Below are 27,595 nucleotides of genomic sequence, written 5' to 3' on the forward strand. Positions count from 1 at the left end.
TTACCTGAGGAAGTTCCTGGTTGAGGCATATTTCAATAGAGAGAGACTGACAGTTTGTATCAGTATCAGAGCAGGCTGTGATAGCAGTGACTTGAGATCCTCTCAGTGTGTGATGTTTTCTGTCTGAACGCACTGCCTTTTTATTATCCCTTTCAAGGTTGTTTTCATCTTTAGACACGTCTCTCTCTTCATCTTCTGTTTGAACAGGTGTTTATGTTGAACGCACTATGTGATCCGTTGGATGTATTTATAACTTTATTGATTTTGTCTGACATTGTCGAAGGTCTGTATCAATAATTGACTTAATTAGAATTTGTAATTAATTTCGTAATTAATTAAAATTTTCTCATTAATTAAATAAATTGATTTTTTTTTTATAAATAAGAATATTAAGCTAGTGATGCGTCCCTCCCTCCTATCCTGCATGTCGACCTGCATTGGATTTTGTTTTATCACCTAAAAATAATATATTAGGATGTTTTTTCAGTTTGTAAAGATAATTAGATTGGATATAAGAAGATAATTCGCTCTAATCTCGTTGCACATCATTTCTCTCTTGTTTAGAGAGAGATATCATAGTTTTAATTACAATAAAAATTAAAAATTTGATTTAAGCAATCTTTTGGACAGTTTTATAACAAATCTTATTATTAGAGTCAAATGGATTTTGTTTTACGCCAAAAAATATTAAGAAATACCCTATAAAAGTATTATACCCTATAAACCATTTCCAAGATATGAAGAAATACCCCATAAAAGTATTATAGCCTATGAAGCCATTTCCAAAATGTGAAGAAATACCCTATAAAAGTATTATACAATGTGTAAAAATTTCTGATTTTGAAAAATTTGTGATTTTCTATGAAATAATTAAAAAAGTTTAGTTAATTGAAATTAAGTTTTAAAAAACATAAATTATTGGGACTTATGAGTTTATTTTCTTCTAAGCTAGCTTATTTCTGAGTAAAAATCACATTTTTTGCCATTACATAAATAGCAGGAGGTAAAGAGTCTAAATTTAAGCATTTTATTTTTATTCTTGTTAAATTTTTTTAAATGTATACTTATTTCCCTTTATTATTTGTTTTTATTATATCTTCCAAAATTAATTTTTAAAAAAAATGAAGCTAGAAATATCTTTATTCCATATTGATTATTGCTTGTCAGCCATTACTGTGTTAGGTTGCAATGAGGAGTGCAATGTTTGTTCAGCAAACTTTTGAAGATTGATGTGCAGTTATAACTCAAACATTATAGCTACGTGGAAACGCATTAATGAGGGGGAGGGGAGGGAATTTACATAGCAATTTCTTGGATCAGAAATGGATTATGGTATGGTGGAGCCTGGGGTTAATTTGTAATTTGGACCCTTACCTATACCAAATTTGCCAAAATTTACCAATATTCAAAAATATTGATTGACTTTTTATGAAATTGAATTCCAGTTAAGCTTGTTTTATAGAAATTTGAAGAAAAAGCTTTATAAATTTTTAATTTTTCGCAAAAATAATTATATTAAGCATGAAAATACGATGAAGTGTCTATGTAAGTAAAAACGCCCTGTATGAAATTATAAATGTTAAGTAATAGTATAAATTTTCCAACATACAAAGTTTAAAAATCGAACGAAACAAATTATAACTTTTCATTTTCACTGAACTTTTTATATTTTTGCTAACTATACATCGACAAGAAGTTTTAAGTGGTTGTTAGATGGTTACAGAAAATTAGTTAAAACAAATTAACCATTTGTAGCATGAAGCAAATAAAGATAATATATAAAATTAGGGATTTGAGAGGTATCCATTGAAGCATCACAAAATACCCATTTTCCGAATTTTAAAATGCACAATGCAAATTTCCGATGGTCTCGGGTTCGAATTCTGCTCATGGCATGGATGTTTCTTTCTCTCTCTCTCTGTGTTCTATGTCCTTTCTCCTTTGTGTGTGGATGATTGTGTGAATGTGACCCGCCCTATAAACGGGTTTGTGGTTGTGTGACGTGGGCGACGTTGCTCCACCGCCATGGCTTCACCACAGGTGCCCACTGAGTGACGAGAAGAGAGTAGCAGTTCCGGCATTCCTGTGACCAATGGGTCTACGTCCCAAGTGCCCACCATTTAAAAAGAAACTACATTTTTAATGATTCTGAAAGAGTATTTTACAATTTTTAATTTTGCAGTTTTTTTCTTTCTATATTATAGCCGTCTTTGAACAGCCGACCGAATTTCGGGTTTACGACTACTAGAGTTCAACTCCGTAGTCTTGTAATTTTGAACCCAATCCAAAAGACAAGGGAACTTCTGGATCAAGTAATAGGAGAAATTTTGAATTTGTGAAAAACTTTTTGATGCAACTTACCCTCGTTCGCGTTACATGGAGAGGAAAATCAAGAAAACGATCCACGTTTAGTCTGACGACAAGGGGACTCTAACCCATGATCCGTCTAAAACTGAGTATATTTTACCTCACCATTGTGATCGGTGCAAGCCGGGTGCGGAATTCATGTTGACCAGCCATTGCTGGGATTCGAACCCTGTTCATCTCATTGGTAGGCAAATGCTCTATCCAGTGAGCCACCACTGGCCTCTAATACGAATATTGTAAAACATTACGCTTGAAAATACTAATTAGATATTTAGAAAATTACACAAAAAATTTTTTTCCATAAACATCCCTTGTGAGTCCATAAAACATTTGGGAGCCTGGGGCTACAGCAGGAGTAGGAATCAAGATTTTTATTTTTAATCGTACACGGTTCATTTCAGAAGTGGTATCAAATATAAATAAATACAATTAATTTTCACGAGTAAACATTTAAATAAATATTTGCTACTGTTAGACGTTAATATTGCATTTCATCATTTAAAATTATATTATTTATGATTATGTAAAATTTTTTAATACATTTGTTAGTATTAGAAAAAGTAAAAATATGAAACATTGAACTTTTTTGTATTTTACTTTTTATTGCTTAGCAAATTTCATTTACGGATCGCGAGTAGTTTACGTCGTCATGTATACCGTATTGAAATTTACTCTATTGAATATCTTGAGAGAAAAAAAAATGCCCAAACATAAGTAAATGATTAAGAAAAAATTAAAAATAAATAAATAAACAAAGTAAACAGCATACAATTTTATCTTTGGTAATGTATATAAGAAAGTTATGAATACGATTCTCTAACTCGACGATTAGTGAAATTAAAAAAATTAAAAATAAATAAAGAAATAGAATAAACAGCATACAATTCTATCCTTGGTAATGTATATAAGAAAGTTATGAATACGATTCTCTAACTCGACGATTAATGAAATTAAAAAAATTAAAAATAAATAAATTAATTAAATAAACAGCATACAATTCTATCCTTGGTAATGTATATAAGAAAGTTATGAATACGATTCTCTAACTCGACGATTGGTGAAATTAAAAAAATTAAAAATAAATTAATTAATTAAATAAACAGCATACAATTTTATCCTTGGTAATGTATATAAGAAAGTTATGAATACGATTCTCTAACTCGACGATTAGTGAAATTAAAAATAAATAAATTAATTAAATAAACAGCATACAATTTTATCATTGGTAATGTATATAAGAAAGTTATGAATACGATTCTCTAACTCGACGATTAGTGAAATTAATAAAATTAAAAATAAATAAATTAATTAAATAAACAGCATACAATTCTATCCTTGGTAATGTATATAAGAAAGTTATGAATACGATTCTCTAACTCGACGATTAGTAAAACACGCGAATAATAAATCGCCTTGGCCGAAAATAAGATTTAGAACAATTAAAAATGATCTTCAGTTGCGTCAATAATATACGGCCTCATTTCTCCTAGCTTATAGATTTCAAGGTTACAAAATAAAAACAATAACCTCCGACCGTTAAACTTGAAAAATAACTTCTTTTAACTTGAAAAATAGCGTTTCAAAACTATTTTAATAAATCCCTTATTTCAGCTACAATCTGAAAGTACAGCTGAAGTATACTATTTTCAAAACAAAAGCAAAGAAAAGAGCGCGAAATAAATCGGGAAGTGAATGAGTGAATCAACCAATAAAATGATAGCAGCCCGGCGCTGTTACAACATATTACAACGACATGACGCAAGAGTGTGTTTATTTTTCTCTCGGGGCGCTTTTTCTAGGAAAAAACGCCCGTGTTTGACAAATCAAGAGAACGGAGGGAATTTTTTGAGGAAGTAAAGGGTTGAATAGGGAAAATTCTATTCCATCTTTTCGCCTTCATGTTTACTGAATTTTTATCTCGTTATTGGAGTTTTCTTTTTAATATAACACATTTTTTTTCTATCCGAATCGTCTAAAGAACGAAATGAAATGCAATTTAACGCTTCTTTAATCTAAAATGTAGACATAGTGGGAAATGAGCGTTGCTTAATCTCCAATTTTCATGGGTGATTTTTTTCAGCGCTTTAATCGAAATTAATATAAGTTTTTAAACACAAAATAAATGTTTTTAAACATTCCAGTAAGAAATCTTTAAATATAAATAACTGTGGTACTTGAAGTTTGTTTGTAAGTAACCGCAATAAATAAATAAATAAATAAATAAAATCATTTGGAAAAAATAAGAAAAAATAGAATAAAGAAAACCTCAAAAACCACATAAAATCCCTTCAAATAGATTATGTTTAAAAGAGATAAGGGCTTTTATTCGGTTAAGTTTTTATTTATTTATTATTCGTTTTTAAAGGCAAGTATTTGTGATTGTTATTATTTTGTAATTAATAACGTAATTTCGTAACCACTTTTTAACAAAACCGATTATTTTATACGTTCGATTTAAATTTTTGGTTTTATCGCTTTTAAGCCCACTATTCATAGAAGTTTTAATTATTTTCATTAAGTTGCAATCATTAAAAGTAAATATAAGTTTCAAAAATATATTTATGTATATATCTTCTTTTTGGGGTCATCATTTGTTCACGAAGAATATGCTGCATATCTGAATAATTATATATATATATANTATATTTTTTTTTAATCAATCATTTTATACGATTGTTAGATTAATATATCTAATTGCAACAATTTTTTATTTTATTTTGCTTCATATTGTTAAGTTTGTTTTCTGCTTATCTTTCATATTAAACTTATTTACAATTGCAAAGCAATCTGGGATATTTGATTTCAATAGCTTGGTTAGGACAGATATGGAAAGTTTGGGCTCCTTGATGTTAATTTTACTTTTTGAGTACTTCGCCATATTTCAAGAGTTTTTTTCTTCTTCTTTTTAAAAAATAAAAACAAATTTGCACACAATTATGAAGCTTACTTATCCAAAGATACATAATTCTATACAAAAGAAAATTAATAATTATTTATCATATTTTGTTATTTTATTTAATAATATTCTACAACAATTTCAAAGAAGCCGTAAATTTAAAATTTGATTTCTCAAGAATTATTTGATCGATTACTTTTAAATTTCAAATTTAGCCATATAAAATTGCATTTTTTTAAATGACGTAAAAATTTGTATACCTTGAGATGCAAGATATTTTTTTACTATTATTAAAGAACTATGAAACACATATTTATTTACGAGTGCATATAATTTTCCCACTTATACTTCTTTCATTCGAGATCATATGACATCAGAAATTTATTATCTCAGTATATGAGTTTGAATAGAACATAGAAAATACATGAATTATTCATATCACTGAGATAATTTTATTGTCTTGGTATATGCGTTTTAAAATACTTGTCTAATACAGTATATGAACAATTTTACAGAAGACAACTCACTTACTGAGGCCTATCTCAGTTCATGATCTGAATTGGCTATATTATAAGTACGAATTATTCAGATCATATACTGAGATAATTTCACTTTCTTGGTACCTGATTATAGCAGACTGTATTGGCAATACAAGTTTTTCATAGATAATAATATGATTTTTTCATCCCTGCATACGAATTTAAATCGAGTGCTATGAGTATATGAATTATTTGTATCATATACGGAGATAATATTATTTACTAGGTATATGAGTTTGAATAGAGTATACCAAAAAAATTATTATTAGTTTCACTATTTAGGTGTAGGAATTCGAATTAACTATACCGAGTATATAAATTATTTGTATCAAATACTGAGATTATTTTATTGTCTCAATATTGAATGTGAATAGTGAGTACCAATATCAGGGGTCTGTTTAGAAGAAATTTGGGTCCGTTTACGGACCCTTCACAAAATGTCTTTTTATAAAAACAGACCCTTCACAAAATATTTTAACTTTAAAACGGACCCTTCACAAAATATTTTAACTTAAAAACGGACCCTTCACAAAATGATTTTTCATTTAATCGGACCCTTCACACATTTCTTTATCTTTATTATTGTTTTGTTAATTGAATAAACCCTTTCCAGGGCAGAAAACAAGAAAGATGGATGTAAACGAATTAAGTTTTGTCTTCGGCAGACGATTCTTCCATTATTCGTCCGAAATGAATATTCTGCATTCAGCAGTATAGGCTAAATACCAACTATTTGTATGTTGCATCTCTAATTTAGAAGCAGCAATTCATGTTTATTTTTTAAAATTTAATTTTTTTAATTATAATTTTACAGTGTTGAGCATAATCTTGTATGTCTTTACAATTTAAAAACTCCTTCAAAAAGTTTTATTTTTTTGTTGCAATAACGGACCCTATTTGCACAAATTCATAAAAGCGGACCCTGGTTGAAAGAATGTGAGTAATTTTTTTACAATTTCACGAAAAACGGACCTTTCACAAAATGTCTGGATAGACCCCTGAATATAAATTATTCTTACCATATAATACGGTTGTATTATCTTAGTTTATGAATTTTAATAGAGTATATTAGGCATGTAAATTATTCATAAACTATAATGATTTTTTTAAAGTTTTCCATATACCCCTAGATAATTAAAAATTATAAAAATACATTTTATTAATTTTCCTTATAATTTTACTTCAATGTAATAAATACATGAAATAAAATATTTAGGATGACAGTTCTTGCAAAAATATATTTAAACAATTTAATTAATTTGGTGTAAAATGCCATTTGTAAATGAATTTAAAGTTATTAATTACAAAAGTTCTTTCAAAAGGAAATTCTTTCAATTTGAAGATTAATTCCATTAAAATCTAAGATTTTTAATGATAAAGGAAATTAAAAATACAGAACAATAGTATTTACTTTTGCAACTAAATCTTATCTAATAATCTTGTTTGTCCATAACAGTTGAAATCTTATTTTTTTTTTAAATGATATTAAATTGTATAATAATTTTTGGTACTTTCCGGTTTCGTCGACGTAAGTAAATGCTCTATTTTTATTATAATTATCATTATTATTATCAAAAAATTAAAATAAAAATTAAAAAAAAATGAATTTACAAAAACCCGGTGGTTTTTCATTGGCAACTTTAGCGCTTGCTCTGGTGAAATGGAAAAGTGCTTAATTTTTAAAAAAATTTTTTTGCAAAAATTACCCAATACAGCCAGTCATAAAGTTAATATGCACCTTCGTTGAATTTCAAAAAGAACAGCATTTTCACTTACAACATTTAAAAACTTTTTCAATTATTTCTGATAATGATATTTATTAAAATGGAAAATATTTTTTTAAAGTTACTTAAACTTTTTCGCGTCTTGCTTACGGTTTCCGTAAAATTATTTAATCTCTAAAAGAAGTTTCAATAAGTTAAAAGAAGTATCGTAATTTATTTTAAACAATAAAGAATTTTGAAATTGTTAATGAAAAAATATTAAAAAATATCGTTCTATAAAATCGTTTGCTTAAAATTTTATTCACTTTAATTTTAAAAATATTTTTTCATTTGATTTAGTGTAAAAGTAATTTTGAATCTCTTTTTTAATCTTTTTAATTATAGGTGATTTGTGAAATTTTCTTTTCCTATTCAGTTATTAATTTGTTTTTTAAAACAAACGTTTAAAATTGCTTAGAAGAAAATAATTGGAAAACCTACGAGTGACGTCATCGTAGGTAAACTGGGGCATTTGGCGATTTAGGAGCCAATCAGGTTCGACACAGACGCGTGACATGTCTTACCAATTAAATCTGATTTAAATCACATGGTTAGGCATAATCACTTCAATTCTTCTCGAGCTGCAAGTACCCAATTCTGCTGCAAGTACCCAATAACCCATTTATAAAATTGTTTGCTTAAAAAATAGTACCGGTTTTCCTTATTTTTCATTAATTAAAGGTATACCAAAGTTATTATATTAAAAGAAAATACACTGGTTATCATAAATTAAGGAAAATTCACAAAAATCGCGATAACTCAAGAAATTACACATGGAATTTTATGAAACTTACCCACAATATACAACACATAGTAAGGTATTAAACAACATAAAAAGAAATTATCAGACATTAATAGTAGTATAGAAATTAGCACATGTATAAAATAAACAAATTGGAAGTATCGGTTTGCAATAGAAAAAGTACCTTTAATATGGAATATGATTGCCTCTAGAAGCAATACAGCACAAACAGCGATGTGTGATGCTTTCAATTATGCGGTCTATCAGTTCAATAGGAAGTGAGAGCCATTGCTCTTGTAAAGCAGTTGCAAGCGTGGCAAGGGTCTGAGGGGGCGGATTGATGGCAGATACACGCCTCCCTAGAGCATCCCAAACGTGCTCGATAGGATTCAAGTCCGGGGATCGAGCTGGCCACTCCATGCGAGTAATTGTTTCCTGTTGAAGATAATCATCAACAATGCGAGCTCTGTGTGGTCTTGCATTATCGTCCTGTAACAGGAAGCAATCACCAATTGCCCCGGCATATGGGCGCACATAAGCATCAAGGATGTTGTCTCGATAAACCTGAGCATTCACGGTTCCCCTTGGAAAGACATGGAGGTATGTGCGCCCTCCTAAGGATATGCCTCCCCAAACACAGACACTGCCTCTTCCGTATGCATCTCTTTCACGGATGTTTGATGGATGATAACGGGTCCCAGGTTCTCTCCATATCAAATAACGTCTACTGTCACTTTCTAGACTAAACCTGGACTCATCCGTAAAGAGAACAGGCCTCCATTGATCTGACGTCCAGTGGACATGTTGTCGGGCCCACTGCAAACGGTCTCTCCTATGGCGTGATGTGAGCGGCACGCAAATGGCTGGTCGTCTCGCATACAGACCACCTTCGTGGAGCCTTCTGCGCACAGTTGACGTTGACACCAACCTTCCGGTGGCTGCAGCAAGAGAGGATCTAAGATGTGTCGGAGTAGCGGTTCTATTCCTGCGTGCACTTAATGTCAAATATCGGTCATCGGCACTGGTCGTAACAGTTGGCCGTCCTTGACTGAACCTCCTAGATGCCGAATCTGTGGTTTGAAATTGCCTCCAAAGTCTATGAACCACAGATGGACTCACATTTAGCCATCTGGCCACTTCTGATTGACTCTGCCCTGCCTCTAGTCTCCCGATGGCTCTCCATCGTAGTTCTTCAGGCAAATGATGCCTAGAGGTCATTATTACGAATTGGCTATCTCAGATTTTCAATGTCGCAATCACAGTAAAATTTGTGTGCTTTCTCTCAAACTTGGACTTTTATGCTCCAGGCAGATGACGTAAGCCGAGTGCAGCGCCACTAATTTGCATATTGCAATTTTACTCAGCTACTCTTAGTGGACAACATATGCAAATTTTGCACGGTTTGGCTTACTTTTGAAAGAGTTATCGCTATTTTTGTGATTTTTCCTTAATTTATGATAACCAGTGTACATAATAACTTAATGTACGTACAAACATACTTATAGGTTATAAAAAGTAGCACAATAAAAGTGTTTGTTTGACAAAGAATGAAAATTTTTCTCATTTTCCATTAAATAAAGTAAACCAAGGACATTTTTAGAATAAAAATAATTTTTTTAATGGTTTGGTAATTAAATCAAGTTTTAATAAATCAATTTTTTTAAAAAAAAATTAAAACTCATAATTTTTTTAAATATTAAAACTCATAATTTTTAAAAAATAAAATGGTTTTTTGCATGAAATTATTATTCACTCGAAAATATTCCTAAAAAATTCCATTTTAAAAAGTAAAGTAAATCGTAAGAAATTCCAAATCAAGTTGAGGGATAAAAAACCGGCATTTTGGGTGCATCATCCGTAAAATACATTTTTACCGTAAAATATTGTACCGTAATATTTATAGTAATATTTGCTTAATAAGAAAAATTCAGTACTTTGACGGTAGTTATTATTATAAAAATTATGGTACATCAGATTTTTTATTCCGTAACATGCTCCAGTACAAATGGACTTTACAGAAAAAGGTACCGGCATCCTGAACGCCGGTACTTTTTACCGTAATTTGATCCGGAAGGAAAATTAAAAACATAACACACATCAAAGTAAAATTTGTGAATAAATAATTCTACACCAGCAGTTTATAATTAGCGCGAATTTTAAAGTCTAATTTTAAAACTAAGACATAGTTGCATTAAGCATTAATTCTTCTGTAGAAAATAAATCACGAAGTTGAATAATAATTTTAGGATAATTAATGCAACATATGACGACATTCATGTTTGAAATGTAGAGTTTAAATCTATGTCATTATTTGTAAGATTCGAATTATTTGAAAACATTTTCCATTAAAATTTTCTCAGTTCAACAATAAAAATCTTCCATTCCAATTAAAGTAAAATTATTAAAAAAAGACAAAAATAACTGTTGAGTACAGAATTTGATAAAACAATAAGTAAAGAAAAATTCCTTTTTCTGGCCACCTGTCCGCATTTTCCGCGCAGGAAAGTTTTACGGTACGTATTTTCCCCATAGATGAGGAAATGGGCATATTTTCTCGGAATACAAGAACTTTATCTAAATTACGCGTTTGTTAAAAGTGGCAGTGATAAACCCATCGTTTCCAAGAAAATAAAGGACTATTATAAATACAGATATAACTTTTTATTTACTTGATATTTATTATCTATCTTGTTTTTCATTTGCTTTTAATTTAGACTGATATTTCGGACATTTGATTCGGAAAACAACTAAAACGAATAAAATGTTGCAATATCAGTTTCGCTTATGGAGAAATCTTTGTATCATTAAATTTTATACTTAATCGAATTTCAAGTTACTATAAAAGAAATGGGGAAAATTTAGAAAACTCCAACGCTTTTGTGCTATGACAATTTATATTTTTCATAATTATCTCGAATTTGTTTTTCTTTTTGAAATACTTTTATTGCTATAAATAATTAAAATCTCAAGCTCGTAAATGTAATACTCTATCTGCAATTCTAATAATTAAAAAAACACTTCTTGATTTTTCTTTCTTTTAAAAATAACAAGAAAAAGATTCTTGTTATGTTGTCAGTACATATGTTAAAATGCATCGTGCTATCCAGCATTAATGAAGTAGAATGTTAATCTTTTAACAGAGGCGTACTTACATCAAAAAATATCCGAATGAATTAATTTTGCATGTTGTTCTTTCAGCACATACAAATATTAAGATATATAAAAAACATTAAAAAAGGTCTAAAATATAATAGCTTTCTTTCTAAGCAGATTAAGGACTCACTTATATATTAAATTAAATTAAATTAGGAAAGTAAACAGAATAATAAGTTTCGGTGGATGTTTTGTCTCAGATAACATTGTCACTGCCTGCCAAAAGATGAAATATCTTTGCTACTAATGGTGTTATAATTATTAATAGTATTTGCTATTGTTTGCTTTAATTAAATTAAAATTTTTAAAAGCGCGTCCTTACCATAAAGTGTTTGTAGATTATAAGTATAGTATAACGACCGAAGAGCTGAGTAACAACTTTATTTTAGATGTTCTCAAACATGAGCTGAATAAGTTGTAGTTTTCTAAAATTTGGAATTATAATACGGGTGAAACTAGGGAAGAAAAAGCTAAGTTGTGGAAATTTCCATACACGCATCGGCTAGATAAAAAAATAAAAAAAATAAAAAATCCTAACACACTGGTTGAGAACTTTAAAGTTTCTTTTTCGGATCAATTCACAGAAGTAAAAGTTATTTTGAACTTAATCTTAGGTGTTCGTAAATTTGTCCAATCTATATATATCTATATTTAAATAAATGTTTGCCTGCCCATGCGTTCTTTATGGGACCAGAGACAGATCATCATAAACCATCCAACACAGAGTGATGAAATTCGGCACAATAATAGTTTGAAACACGAAAAACGACACTGTCGACATTGAACATTCTACTACCAACCGTTCGAGCAGGGATTTTTGATAATCACGAGTTGGCAGCGAGCTATAGCTTCGTGCCTAATGAGAGACTACAAAAAGCAGGTCTTGCTTAATTAGATAACGCAAAGCAGAACAATTAATTGTAAATAAATGAATAATTTGGATTATTTTATCTTTATTAATTTAGTTGGTATATTATTTTCAGCTTTGTGCATGATTTCATAGTGTTGTTCAATGATAATTTATAGATAATTTTCTTTTTTTATTCTCCCCGTACGAATAACAGTTCATCAATAGAACAAAATAAATTGCATTTTTGTTCTTTGTATTTACTCTTATCTCTGCAATAAAACTTTCTATATAAAGTTTAAACCATACTTTTATCTAAGTATTAATTAGCTCGAGTAGTAAATTTTCACGAAAGTATATTTGTCCTATAAAATATAAAATACAAGTTAAAATATTTTCTAAAATAATATTGAGCATTAATAAACATTGACGAGCAATAATGTGCATTTGTAAAGTTTTTATTTATTTCTTAAAACTATTTCCAGAAATTTGGGAACAAAAATAACCCAAATGTTCTTTTTATGAGGCATTAACATTTCCGAGCATTTATAAACATTGACGAGTAACAATGTACCTTTGTAAAGTTTTTATTTATTTTTTAAAACTATTTCCACAACTTTGGGAACAAAAATAACCCAAATGTTCTTTTTATGAGGCATTAACATTTCCGAGCATTTATAAACATTGACAAGTAACAATGTGCCTTTGTAAAGTTTTTATTTATTTTTTAAAACTATTTCCACAACTTTGGGATCAAAAATAACCCAAATGTTCTTTTTATGAGGCATTAACATTTCCGAGCATTTATAAACATTGACGAGTAACAATGTGCCTTTGTAAAGTTTTTATTTATTTTTTAAAACTATTTCCATAACTTTGGGAACAAAAATAACCCAAATGTTCTTTTTATAAAGCATTAAGATTGCCGAGCACTAATAAACATTGACGAGTAAAAATTGCCTTTTAAAAAATTTTTGTTAATTTTTAAAAACTATTTCCAAACCTTTGGGAACAGAAATAACCGAATGTTCTTTTTATAAAGTATTCGAATAATTTTATCCAATGTAAGTATGATATCAGTAAGAGCTTCGAAAATCAAAGTTTTCGATGCGCTTTATCAGATGACAGGATTCCTATTGTCCCATGTTTGTTTTAAAGCGGAAGTTTTTGAAGAATGGCTGAGGACTTCTCAGTCGATGCTTTCAAACCGGGAAGTTTTGCTGTCATGTGGTTGGATTTTAGTCATCTTCTAAAAGCATGTTTTCTTCCCTGCCTAACATGGATTAGGAAGGAGAAGGATGTTTTACAGACACGGTTTCAGAGGGAAGATGTGTATAATTTTTAGATGTGTATAATGTGTATTCATAGATGTGTATAATTTTTACAAATTTTTTTTTTAAATGTTCTTTTCTATTCTAAATAATGCAAAAATCATGTTTTACTTAAAACTCATTGTAATTTTTATGAACATAGCATTTTTAAGGACTTTTTAAAATTGCTATAACTTTATTTATATGCTTGTATTTTTTATCGGCTTGTAATAAAATAATGCATGAAACAATGGGAATTTATATTCATTACTTCATCTATTATTTCGTGCAATATTACATGGTTACCAACAGATATTCATATTTGTTGCCTCGTGAATGCATATTTTCAAGCTCTAAAGTTCGAACATTTTGAACTACAAAAATAAAAAATTATGTTCCTTAAGGGATTATATGCATATTTGTTATTATCGCATCAAAGTTCTGTTCCTACAAAAAATATTGTAATAGACTAATAGCTTCAAATACGTAAACGTTTTTTTTAATTGAGTATCAATTTTCTTTACAATTAATAATGTCCCTTCCCTTAATGTTATGGAAGAGAAAACGCAGCTGTAAGAAGGCTTATTTTTCACAATTGCACAAATGCAAAATTATCTAAATATAAATTGGTAAACCTCAAAAAGTAATATTTAAGAGTTCAGAAACGTGTAGTCGAATGGGAAAAAAACACATTCTTTTGCAAAAATCGCAAACACAATTTTTAAAAGTACTCCTCTACCTTATTCTCAAAAAATATTGGAGGGACATGAGCTTCCTCAAGTTGGAACTTACAAATTAATTAAACTTGCAAATTAATTTAATTTACAAATTAATTAAACTTACAAATTAATTATAATTACAAATTATAAAAAGTAAAAATTAACAAATTTAAAAAAATTTGTTTTAGAATAAATAACGGGGATAAATATATCTTAATAATTTCTAATGTTTAATAAAGGCCAATTACTTTTAAAATTCAAAACCATTTTGAACATAGGTGTAAATTAAATTCCCCAGCAAATTTATTGAAAATAGTTTGTAGTGAATAAAATAAAAGTACATTTCGAAAACAGTTTCTAGTCAATAAATTGAAAAAAAGTAATTGTAGTTAACTATATTTGTAACAAACTAGTTGAAGTAAACCACAAAAAGGATTTATTTTTTCCGATCACTGCCTATAAATTACACAAAATTTTGAAAGCTCAACTTGAAACTGATATTTAGTGCAATAAAGCCAGATATACGGAAATCTAGCTGCTCAAAATCATATTTATATTAAAAATCGGACAAGTCGAATTCAAATAAAATTCGATGAAACTACAGGATAAGAGAAAAAGCCAATCAAAAAGCAAAGAAAAGGTGAGAAAAAGGTTTCAAGGTAAAACAATGCGCAACGAGTTCAAAAACGTATCTTCTTTATATATTCCCCAGCTGTTTATAGAATAGTTCTCTCAACGGTTATGCTGAAATTCCTAAAACTGATGAAAATAGAAAGCATTGTAAAGAAATATTTGCATTAAGAAATTTTAAACAAATTGCAATAATACCATGATATTTATAATATAACAAAATCTCCTCCAATTCGAATCGAGTTGATATAAGAAATAAATTTCCTTAACTATGTAGATTCTTATATTATCGAAGACATATTTTTTCACATTATCCTTCGTACTTTTTCGTCAATTAAAGATACCGCTCAAAGTGCTTTTTGAAATTTTCATGGTACTAAACGAATATCTATTTTACTTTTATTTTATAACCATCGTTCAACAGCCGACCCGATTTTTGGAGTTTACGTCTACTGATGTTCAACTCCGCAGCCTTGTAATTTTGAAACCAACCCAGAAGACAAGGGAATTCCTGGATCGAGTATTGGGAGAAATTTGCCTTCATGCTTTGATGGAACTAACCCGTATTTGCGTTGGATGGAGAGGAAAACCACGAAAATCTTTCACAGTAAGCCTGACGGCAAGGGGACTCTACCCGTGATCCGTCTACCACTCAGGACATTTTATGTCAGCATTGTGGTCGGTTCGAGTTGGATGCGGAATTCATATCGACCAGCCATCGCCAGGATTCGAACCTGGTTCACTTCATTGAAAGTCGAACGCTCTATCACATTGAGTCATCACGGCTCAAAGAAAACGAACATCTATTAATGGTATTAGAAATATTATACTATTTTTTTATTTCTGTCAATTTAAATACACTAGTAACCATTATATTTAGCTATAGGTTTAAGCTCTAAAAATTTTAAAATATCTTTGAATATTTTAATTAAATATTTATAAATAGAATAATAGTTTTCAAAAATATAAATTAAAATTATTTTATTTAAAACTTTTTTATATATATTTTACTTTTGTAAACTTAGTGCAGGAAAAAATGAAAAAACATTTTATTCTACATTTTATCTTAAAAAAACTTCAAATTTAGCACATTTTTAGGCATTTTGTCCCCAACCTGACATAAACTTGTAAAGTTCAGATATTTTAGGTCTTTAAAAATTATTTTGATATTTGTTCATATTTTTCCTTCGGTGAAGTTCTATGCTAACACTCTTCCTTGTTCAAGATACTTTATCCAAATCCAAACTTTATATTTTAATCAAAATAACGCCTAATCTGCAATAACCTGTATAAATCTGCTTTATGATTTTTTATCGACTTATTTTTATTTCAAATAATTTAAATGTTAGAAATACTCATATTCATTTAGAATGTTAAGCTTTGGCTAAACCAAATTATTTTTTATATCAAAAATAATTTATCAAAAGAATAATAACATCATAAAAAAATTATGAAACAGATAAATGAGGAAAAAATTAATAATTAAGTAATAAGGTTTGCAATTATGATGAAAATTACAAACCTTATTACAAATAGGGAAAATTACAAATTGGAATTGAAATATCATAAATTAGATTATTATTTAAGGTATTTATTAGGCATAAACTTTTATAATCATATTATGCAAAATCAATAACAAATAAAGCGAAAAAAAATATTTCAATAACTTCGTCGTTTATAAATATTCAATAAAAAAATAATAAAAATGATAAATCTAAAAATAAAACCTAAATTTTACTTTGCTATGAAACATCTTAACCGGAACTTAAAATTACAATCAAAAGGCTAAATATTTTACAATCCAGAAAATTTATTCATGTTTTAAAGCTAATTTTATTAAATTGATAAAGCATCTTTGATTTTTTCTACAATTAAAAATTCACTGCTAATGTTTTTTTTTTTTTCCAAACTTTAAAGAGAATTTTCTTCTCCAGATGGATATATCGAAAAAATGGAACTTTCAACTAATCAGTTCCAAATTCATCAAAAAGAAAAGAAAAAAAATATAAAATATCGTTTTGTCATATAAAATATCGTTTGAAAAAAAAGATGCCGAGGAGATTTTCATTCAAATTATGACTCATCGGCTGCAATCGTCCGAACAACATTTTAACACCTTTATCGTTTGCCGTAGGGAATTCCTCAAGGAAAGAGGAAGTTTAGCAGGGAAAAATAAATGAACGAGGATCCAATCCTTGAGTGGCAGTTCTCTTATCAGCGATATTCATAAGCATCAACTGCCGCGTATTCGCAATCAAATGATCGCTCTCTTTCGAATTTCTATTCATTCTCTGAAAAATACAGGTAATTGAAATATGAATTTTTAATTAAACTTTTTTGAAAGTGAATAATGAAATGTTATTGTTACATAACTTTGGCAATTTTTAAGTTGTTTAACATCTATTTATTTTATGTCATGCATGTTTTTATTAATTCTTTTTTAAATTAAACGTTTACTATTTAATGTGTACAAAGAAAATTTATTTGCAGTCTGCATAGAGTGTATATTATTTACAGTATTTTTTTTTAACATGAAAGAATTATTCTAACATTATTTTGAACTATAAATATTTTGATTTGCATTGGTAATTATGTTTTTTACATAATTGCGATTATGTTTATAATAATGAATGTAAAAAACTTTCGTTTCACTTGTTTTTTTTAATACTTATCTTCGTTTTTTAGTTTATATATTTTGTTTACTACAATTGTTTGCCTTTTAACTTTTGATTTGAAGAGTTACGTAATTTTGGTTTATTATTTCGGTTAATTATAATAACGTTATTTTAAACTATAAATATTTTGATTTTTTTAAAATTTGTATCTGTGACTATATTTTTTTCGTTATTATGATTATGTTTATGATAATGCATGTAAAAAACTTTCGATTCACGTGTTGTTGTTTTTTTAAGTTCATATATTTTGCTTACTACAATTATCTCCCTTTTAACTTTGGATTTGAAGAGTTACGTAATCTTGGTTTTAATTTCTTGAATTAAAATAAACTTCTATTTACTTATTATCTATTCTTTACGAGCCTTTAAGTTATATGTATAATAATTTTACCAACTTAGCTTTTGATTTTAATTCCATATTTCTATTTATTCATATTTGATATACTAAATATACTGAAGTATATATATATATGGCATACAGTATATTTAGTTCGATATACTAAAGATATTGAATATTTGATATACTAATATCGTGATTATTTATGATATAAATTTTAAAGTGTAATTTATGATAGTAAAATTAAAGTTGTGATTATTTACGGTGATAAAATATAGAACTGTATAAATGTTTGTAAATATTCTCCTTTTGAGAAATTTTAACATTTTTACTTTATGAAATTACGAATTTCATTTACAGGACGTTTTTCTCCTGTGCAGTTTTAGAGTTAGCTGAATAAAAACAATTTAAATGCTAAAATTAAATTATGTTATTTAAACTAAACTCTTTTATAAATTTTTCTTCGCAATTAAGGCATAACTAAAGAAGTTTATTACTATTTTAAAATCTATGAAAACTGATATTCGATGCAGCTAATTTAATGTTTTATGTTCTGAAGGAAGAATTATTTCCTCTCTTTTTCATCCCCGCATCAAGAGGGAATTCCCCTAATCTTTCATCCCATCCTGAGGACAAACAGCTTTCTTCTTTTTTCTTCCTCTATTGTAAGCAGTCATTCTCCTCGACAAGTTGCAACAGGTTTATCGGCTACCAGGGAATTACGCCAAATATATAAAGAATCCTCCTTTGATCATAAGCTCAGTCTTCTTTTAATATCGAATTGCAATATATTTAAAACAATTTAAGCTGATACATTTTTACTTACTAACGCAAGCAGTAGTTATTGTCGTCGGATCAATTAGACTTTGTTTTTGTTTTCTTTTAAATTAGGTATGTTTATTTGATTTCTTAAAAGACTTATTTTGTTTAATCCTTTTTGATAGTTTTTAGTAAATTTGGTGACATTTAAATTATTAAATTATCAAAGTAAAGATATCCTTATTATCATTAACTAGATTATCTTACGTTAACAAATTTGAGTATTTAATTACAATTTATACTTTCAGAAATTATTCATTGAATTATATTTAATTATGTCATGTAATTAAATTAAAAATAATTACGAAATTAAGAAAGCCATTAAGACATTTAATCTACATTTAGTAAAAATTTGTATTTTTGGAATTAACTTATTTAATTATTTTTTAATGATAATTGTGATATATTAATTCAATTATTTGTCTATATTCGTAAATTCTTCTTCTTTCAATCTAATTTTTTTTAATTATTGAAAAGTGTACGAAAATGAATTATTTTATTTTTAAACTATTCAGTGCAATTGTTTTACTACATTCGTACTATATTCCTTTCTTTATATTTTCGAAAATGTATGAAAAGGAATTATTTCATTTTTAAACTATTTTTGATTAAAAAATCATCTAATACTAATCGGTTTTCTTATATCACTTAACTAGTATTCATGTCAGCAATTGAGTTTCAAAATTTTTTATTTTATTATTTAATAAAATTAAATTTTTATTAAAAATTAAGTTTTATTGAAACTTAAATTTTATTAAAAATTAAATCACTTAAAAAAAATTTTGAACTGCATATAGTATTTAGGCTTCTTGTAATTATTTTATTTTTTATTTTTAAACTTAATCATTTTATGCTAATGCAATTGTTTTTACTTTACATTTGAGTTTCATTCTTTTCTCTGAATCTTAACTTTTTTTTATTTCTTAAAAAATGCTTGAAAATGAGTTATTTTATTTTCAAACTATTTCTGATTAAAAATGATATTATAGTGAGAAATATCATTTTACAATATTCATATATTACACAATATAGCAATTAATATTTTCTGAATTTTTATTATTTATATAACATTTTCCTAATAATTATTAAGAATGGGATGCATTATTGATTAAATTATTTAATTATAAATAAACTAGTTTATTTATTTGTTTATTTACTTTAATATCGGCTGTATTGTATATTTCGATTTCCCTCCTTCAATTTCCTGCATAAAACTGCTTATATTTTTATTATTTAATAATTTTTTTTCCCTCATCACTACTAGCTATTAGGTACAAGTATATCTTGCTTTTTATGTTATGAATCATATTATACATTCTGTTATCTTTTAAAATCCATTAAAAATATTTTATTTCAAGTAAGACTGTATAGCTGCTTATTTAGATGTTTATACATTACATAATTATTTGCATTTCCTAATGGAAATACGATTTTATGTGACTTCTATTTTTTGCATAATATTTGGATAAGTTGTTGTAGATAAAAAAAAAGATTCTAATCAATCCTTGATTACATATTTTTAAAACTTGTATTACTATTTTAGTGAAGTATTTAAATATTATGAAATTAAACTGTCATTAATATTTCTATCTAAGGGCAAAAATTAATTTTAGCCGACACTTAAAAGTTATTGCGCAGTTTTTATTTATTTAATTATTTATTATTTATCTTATTTTTATTTTGTAATAAAATTTTTTGTAATTTGGATACTAAATATTTTTATATTATATTATTAGCAGTTCGTATTAATATTAATAAAAAAACTTTCTGCTTAAGAATAAAATTACAATTAAAAAAGACATTTTTATTGAAATAAATTTGAAAATTCTATATATCAACATGTTTGAATTCTAATTATTAATTAATAATATGTTGAATATTCTATAAAATATAAAGGAATTCTTAATTTCAAAACAAATTAAAAAAAATTTTTTTTTGAAAAAAGCGTTTTTTTAAAATTCTAATTATTGAATGAAAAATGCTATAAATATTAGCAAATGCATTAAATTAAGAGTTTTAAATCTTAACAAATTCTTATGAATAAATCTTTAACATGAAAGATTATTTAAAAGATAAATGTATGCAACTCAAACATTTATCTGTTACTTCCCTCTAATATAAATAGTCTTATTAAATAATTAGTCTCATATCTTAACTTAAAACTTAGCAAGTTTTATTAATTAATGATGTTAATGTTGAAAACCTTTGAAACTGTCGTACAGCTCCTTATGTGTATTTTTTTTTTTTATTGTTAGAATGTTTTCTCCAGAATGGATGATGATGATATGTTTAATAAACCATTAGATATGAGTGTCTTACAGATGCTAACATATCTAATAAGTTTGAAAAAAAACATTAGTTTTAATATTTGAAATATTTACCATTGATAAATGAAAACCATCTTTTTAAGATTTCACTAATTATTCTTATCCAATGAAATCTGTGTACCAATATCCCATAAATATGTGCTTTAGAATTAAAGCAAATATAAAAGTACTAACAAATAAAGATTTCTAGGAGCAATAATTTAAAAGTTATTATTAAGTATTCAGAATATAAAGTATAAAGAGGTTAAATATAAAGATCTGTATAAAGAAGTTAAATTTAATAACTTTTATGAGTTAAAAGTATATCGTACGTACAATTTACTCGTACGTATAATATATTAGGTTTTATTTAAACTACATAGAATTAATATAGTAGATCTTATATTTATTGCTACAATATTATACCATAAATGCCGTAGTTTCATTATTTTCCTTGATACGTTAGTCTTAAAGAAATGTTTTTTAACATATTATGAGCATCACTTAAGTGTAAATAAATTAATTTTGTGCAAAAGGTAAAAACTTTATATAATCCAAAATAATTTTAGGTTGAATTTTTAATTTTTTCTTAACTCCTTATTTTATTATGCGTATCGATGCTACAAACATTATGTTTCTGAAATAAATTATTTTCTGAGCTGCTATTAAATCAAAAATTTTGCGTTTGAAAAAACTGCAGGTATTTAAGTATTTAAATAACTTTAGTAGATTTTAAATAGTTTTGTTATGTGCCTTAAAAATAAACTAATTCTAATTTGGCAATACAATAAATGCTATTACGCTCAAAGTTTTCTGAAAAAATCCAAAATAATTTTTAAATGCATATGAAACATTGCTTCTAACTAAGCAATGAATAACTAAACATAAAATTAATATTGCATAAATAACAAATATGTTTGTATTTTTTTACTATTATTGTTATTGTATAAATTACATTATGTACAAATGTAATTTGTGGAGTTAAGCGCTTATCTTTCTAAATCCACTAGGCCTCTTTTGAAATCGAACGTGTCCCGCAGAGAAAACACTTAGAAAAAGAAATGTACTTCAGCAATCACTTTTAGTTCGTTAATTCTGTAAAACACGATTTATCCTTATTTGGGTGCTTATTTCTCGCCGATTGGAGAACTTAATATACAAACTAGTGTCTTGTAAGACAGACTTTATTTATCAAATCAATATAAATATATAGTAAATTATAACAAAATAACAATTATGGTCTGTTTTGATTTAGTTATATGAAAGTATCTGGGAAAATCGTACGTATACTATCGTTACTATTACCGTATTTAAAAGTATGTTTTAAATTTTATCCACTTTACTCTTGTTAACATAATTTATTTTATGAAATGAATTACCGTGAGAATTATTTTCTGAACAGTTATTAATAATAGGGAAAATTTTGGTCGAAAAATAAATAAATAAACGATTTTCTTTCTTGTGTGAACGATTTTGAAATTTTATCAATTTCAATGCAGTGTTATAATCATTCCTTTTAAAGCTTTGCTTTTGAATAAAATATTTGCTAGAATATTTTTGGTTAGTTAAATAATTTTGTATTAATATCATATGATGATAATTTCTACGAAATTTGAAAGATAATTTTGACATACTTTGAAATAAAATGTAACTGCTGAGTTCGTTTTTGTTTTAAAAATAAACATGTTAATCTTCAAATTTATTATAGATAAATTAATGATGAAAAGTTTTTTATAATACGAAAAAGAATTTTCATGCATCATATTTTTTTGCAAAACAAAATTTCAAAATTAATTACAATAGATAAATGTCAAAAATACCAACTTTGGAAACCATTTGCTCAAATGAATTCGATAGTCTTTCGCATATTTAGGTATAGTTAATTAATGAAGTTAGATTCAAGTGAATTATAAAGAACAGTGAATATCTATTGCATAAATAGTGTTTAAAATAGAAAATTAGCTAAAAAGTACTTTTTAATTCTGGATTTAAAGTTTTTGCTCCATTATTATTTTTAAAAAAAATTTTAAAAAAATTAGAAATGACACTTATTTTGAAAAACCTCACGATTCTTGAAAGAGTGGTTTTGAACTGTTTTTGAATTTTTTCAGAAGAGGAAAAAAAATAAATACAAAAAGATAAATCAGTATTAGTACGTGTTTTTTATAATGTTTAAGTCTGTGAGCATCTAGATTAAATTTCAATAAGTTTAACGCAATGCATGAATGATATATTATAACGTTAACAAATGCATTTTTCATATCAGTCTAAAAATAAAAAAATCCATTTTATTCTTAATTTCTTATTAAAAAAATTACTGATTAAAAAAAATTGCCGTTTAGAAGGTCTTTTCTTTCTATTCATCCCATGAATAACTTCTTAAAAGTGTTTTATTGACACTTCTATTTTTTTTCTTTTGAACAAATTGTTTATAAATAAAGATATCTGTCGGAAATTTTGCGAACACGTAAAAATTTTTATACTAGGTAGTTTGGAAACAAAGTTCAAAATCCTGCTTAAAAAATTTTGGAAATTGGATCCTTTTGTTAATATTGAGGCTTAAAAATAACATAAAATTATCCGCCATAAATCTCTTTGAATCAACTTTGGAAAAGAATCAAATGTTGCAAAAATATCAGACAGACAAGGTTGAAAAATATAATTTCTAAAAAAGTGTTGAGTTTAATTTCTATTACCCCTGACTCAATACTAAATATGCTGTTATAATTTCTCTAAAAACTGATTTTTGGAATTTATTTAGACATATTATTTGAATCTTTAAAAAAAATTAAATTTTTATTGTCTTTCAAAGTTTGCAAAGTTTTGTTGAGAAAAAAAAGTATGGCCGAAACTACGAAAATATGGTAAAATTCACTGGTGTTTCTGACTCCGCAGAAGCTTCAAAATTTCGGTAATTTTTACTGAAGCGTTTTGGTAAAATTAAGAAAAAATATGGTTTTATAATAAATATGTGATAAAACTTGGTAAATGTGGTAAAATTTGGTAATTTTATCATGATACCTTAGAACATGACATTACCATTTATTCGGTTAAATTCACTTTTCAGTTTTGTATTTTTAATTAAATGTGTGGTAATAAGAACTACAATTTTGAAAGCCAGAATTTTCGGTAGCCCATTTGAACTAATAAATTACCAAATGAATGGTCTAAATACATTGCATTTTCGCTTTTAATACCAGAATTAAGGTCTTTTTTAACAAAAATGTCATTATTAAAAAGTATGGTGTATTTACCATACTTTTTTTCTCGTTAGTTTCATAGATATTTTTTTCTTAAGGAAAGTATATTTTTTGTAATTGAGCATATAATTTTTTACTAAAGTATTACGATTTTAGAAAAATTTAAGCTACAATGAAATGAACTTAAAAAGTTACGTAATGACGTTACAAAAATAAAATCGTCAGCATGAATTTTGATTCCGACTGCGGATTTAACTATGGAAAACTATGAAAATATTTCGATTCTAATGGTCTCTAACTTGCCAAATTCAAAATTTTTCAAAATTGGAGGAAAAAAATCCGTTGAAAAAAAATTATTAAAAAAAAGTTTTTTTAATCGTTATTTTATTAGTTCGGTAACTTAATTTGCTGAAATAATTAATGTACGTTTATGAATGCTGATTATTATCATTTTCTAATAAAAACATTAGTTCTATTTACTATTTTATTTTATTTTTATTTTATTTATTATTTTTTATTTTATTTATTTATTTATTTATTTATTTTGCATTGTGAAATGTAGCTTTTACGAAATAATTTAGAACGTTTCGAATATTACTTCGAAAATTACCCTACGGAAGTTTCCTTTCCTACCAAAAAATACCAATAGAAAACATCGTTTCTTGTTGGTACAAGTTGGCGTCGTAAAAAAATATAAAATGTTCTTAAATTAATTTTGGTTTATCAAATTTTAAAAGAAAATTTATGAACTGTTGTATGATATGACACGTGTACCAATTCATTGTACCGATTGATTAGTTATTTGCCATCCTCTAAAAATTTCAGGAATTTCTTTATCATTTATTATATGTTATCAATATACATTATCTGCCCAGAATTTAGATATATATAAAGTTAGGGGAAGTGAACTTTGATTAAAAATTTATCACTTGACCTTACCCTTATTCACCAATGAGAAAGGATTGAGATAAAAAGGAACAATTAGCCTTGATATGATTGGATATTTACAGCTACATACTTTCATGGGATTGGCCAATTAAGTTTATGCTAACGAAAATATGAGTATATATTAGGGAGTAAAGTCCTTAATTTTATGATAAGTTTACTGGAAAATACGCCTTATCTTTAAGTCAACAGTAAATAAACTTATCAAAAATATCATAAAATAACTTGAAATTTCTTGCAGTTGCAACTGCAAGAACCCTAGATTATTATTTTTTTTATTTAATCAATATTATTTTATTTAAAAAATACTTATATAAAAAATTTCAGTTTTCTTATATCATATAAAGACTTGTTACAAAAAATGTTATGTTGATTGCTTGTGTAACAAATATTTTGTTTTCCATAATCACATGATGCTAAAAGTGAAGTTTATGTAAAAAAACTAAATACATTTTAAAAGATTTTATCTAGTAACATGATATGAAAACTTAATTGGAACTACTTAAGTATTTTATGAAATATTGCAATCAATTTAATATTTGAAATTAATTATAATAATATTTATTCAATTCTAGTACTAGTTTTATTTTAGAATTTTTTTTGAAATGTAAAAATTCATGAAACTTTTTTATACAGAACATCTTTTTTGATAAATCTTATTTCCTTAAATACATCATTATCAAAGTTAATCATAATAAATTTAGAACTTTTTACTTAACATTTTATATTTCCTCTCTTGTGTTGCGAAACTTGATTTTATTTTCATAAAAAGAATATTTTTAAATTTATTTTCAAAAGACAGTTAAAATTCTGCTGTGAATAGTGGATATAGTATTGTGAATTAAAGCTTAAATATTACAAACAATCGTGTGAAGTGAAACTTAGTATATTGGAATAATCCCAGTGAAAAGTTAAAGTGCAATAAATTGGAAATAGTGGTGAGAAATAAAGCTTAGCATATTGAAAATAGTGTTAAGAAATGAAGCCTTATGATATTGAAAGTAGTGATCTGAAGTGAAACTTAGCGTATTGGAAATAATAGCTTGAATTAAAATGTAGCATATTGAAAATAGTTGTGAGAATCGGAACTTGGCATATTGAAAATAGCGATGTGAACTGAAGCTTTACGATATTGAAAGTAGTCGTCTAAAGTAAAACTGAGCGTATTTGAAATATTTGTGTGATTTAAACTTATCCATTCGGAAATAGTCCTATCAATTGAAGCTTAATTTATTACAAATAATCTAGTAAATTAGATCTAAATATATTGAAAATGGAATTGAAAACAGAAACTTAGCATTCGGTAAATTGTCGTGGGAATTAAAGCTTAATATATTGGAAATAGTCCTTTGAATTGAAATTTAGAAAATCGGAAATGATCGTATGAATCAGCTTTATGATCAATTATTCAATAATATATATATATATATATATATATATATAAAAATATATACAGATTCATTTATTNTATATATATATATATATATATATATATATTATTGAATTTGAAATACAAAAAATTTTAATGAAATAGACGTATAGGTTCTCTTCAGGACGCATTCTTTTATGAGAGACATTTTAAAAATATTTTATATTTTACTGCTTCGATCCAAATGCAAGAACAATAGATACACTCTGTCAGTAAGTCTCATTTAATAACATTTACTTTTTTCAAATATTTTTTATAAACTCAGCATTAAGTCAAAAAATTTAAGTTATTTTTCAATTCAAGAAAAAAAATTTATTCAGGCAAATAATTTTGCTATTTTTATAAAACCATTCATTTTTATCCGTTTTAACGAGTCAAATATTGATTTTATTTTGAAATAACAATTCATGTCCGAAACAGAAAAGGGTAATACTATGTGCTACGTAAGCGAAAATAAAATAACAACATGAATATTAACAAATAAAAGTGCAAAAATGTACTTTCATTTGGGCTTTATTGCCATTGTTTTTTGCATTAGCAACTATTCATGATTTCATTTAAGTCATTTTTTTATCTTCGATATAAGGATAAATTGCCTTCTACAATTATACAATGAAGTGTAGTTCTCTCAATGACCTAACAGTTTCTTTGTCTTCTGAGTTAATTTCAAAAACCACAGTGTAAAAGCTATAATTTAAATATTTATTTTTCAGAAAGGCCAGAATGAGAGAAGCTAAGGGCTTAAAATTGCTTATTCCTTGGATTGAGGAAATTTGTGATAGTGGAGAATATTCGGAGCTTATACGGTGGGTTAACAGATCTCAAAAGATATTCTTTCTTTCGTGGATTCATAAGTCATCAGCAAATTGGAACGCTTCAAAATCAGCTGTCTTCAAAAAATGGGCGGAATACAAAGGT

At 26.7% G+C, this 27,595-nt stretch overlaps 1 protein-coding gene across 4 annotated transcripts in view; it reads left to right on the top strand.

Moving 5' to 3' along the window:
- The window catches only part of LOC107453230 (uncharacterized), a 56,932-nt gene that overhangs the window by 20,036 nt on the left and 9,301 nt on the right, over positions 1–27,595 (top strand). Inside the window, exons 1-2 of one of the 4 annotated variants that reach the window (XM_016069965.3) lie at positions 54–283; positions 27,391–27,593. In XM_016069965.3, coding sequence (XP_015925451.1) covers positions 27,401–27,593 — 193 coding nt within the window. In that variant the 5' untranslated portion in view covers positions 54–283; positions 27,391–27,400. Of the gene's footprint in view, positions 1–53; positions 284–17,018; positions 17,271–27,390; positions 27,594–27,595 lie in introns of those variants that run through there. The other 3 variants (XM_071179674.1, XM_016069964.4, XM_071179675.1) reach the window with 3 other exon arrangements.

This window comes from Parasteatoda tepidariorum, chromosome 4, assembly GCF_043381705.1.
Source record: "Parasteatoda tepidariorum isolate YZ-2023 chromosome 4, CAS_Ptep_4.0, whole genome shotgun sequence".
NCBI lineage: Eukaryota > Metazoa > Arthropoda > Arachnida > Araneae > Theridiidae > Parasteatoda > Parasteatoda tepidariorum.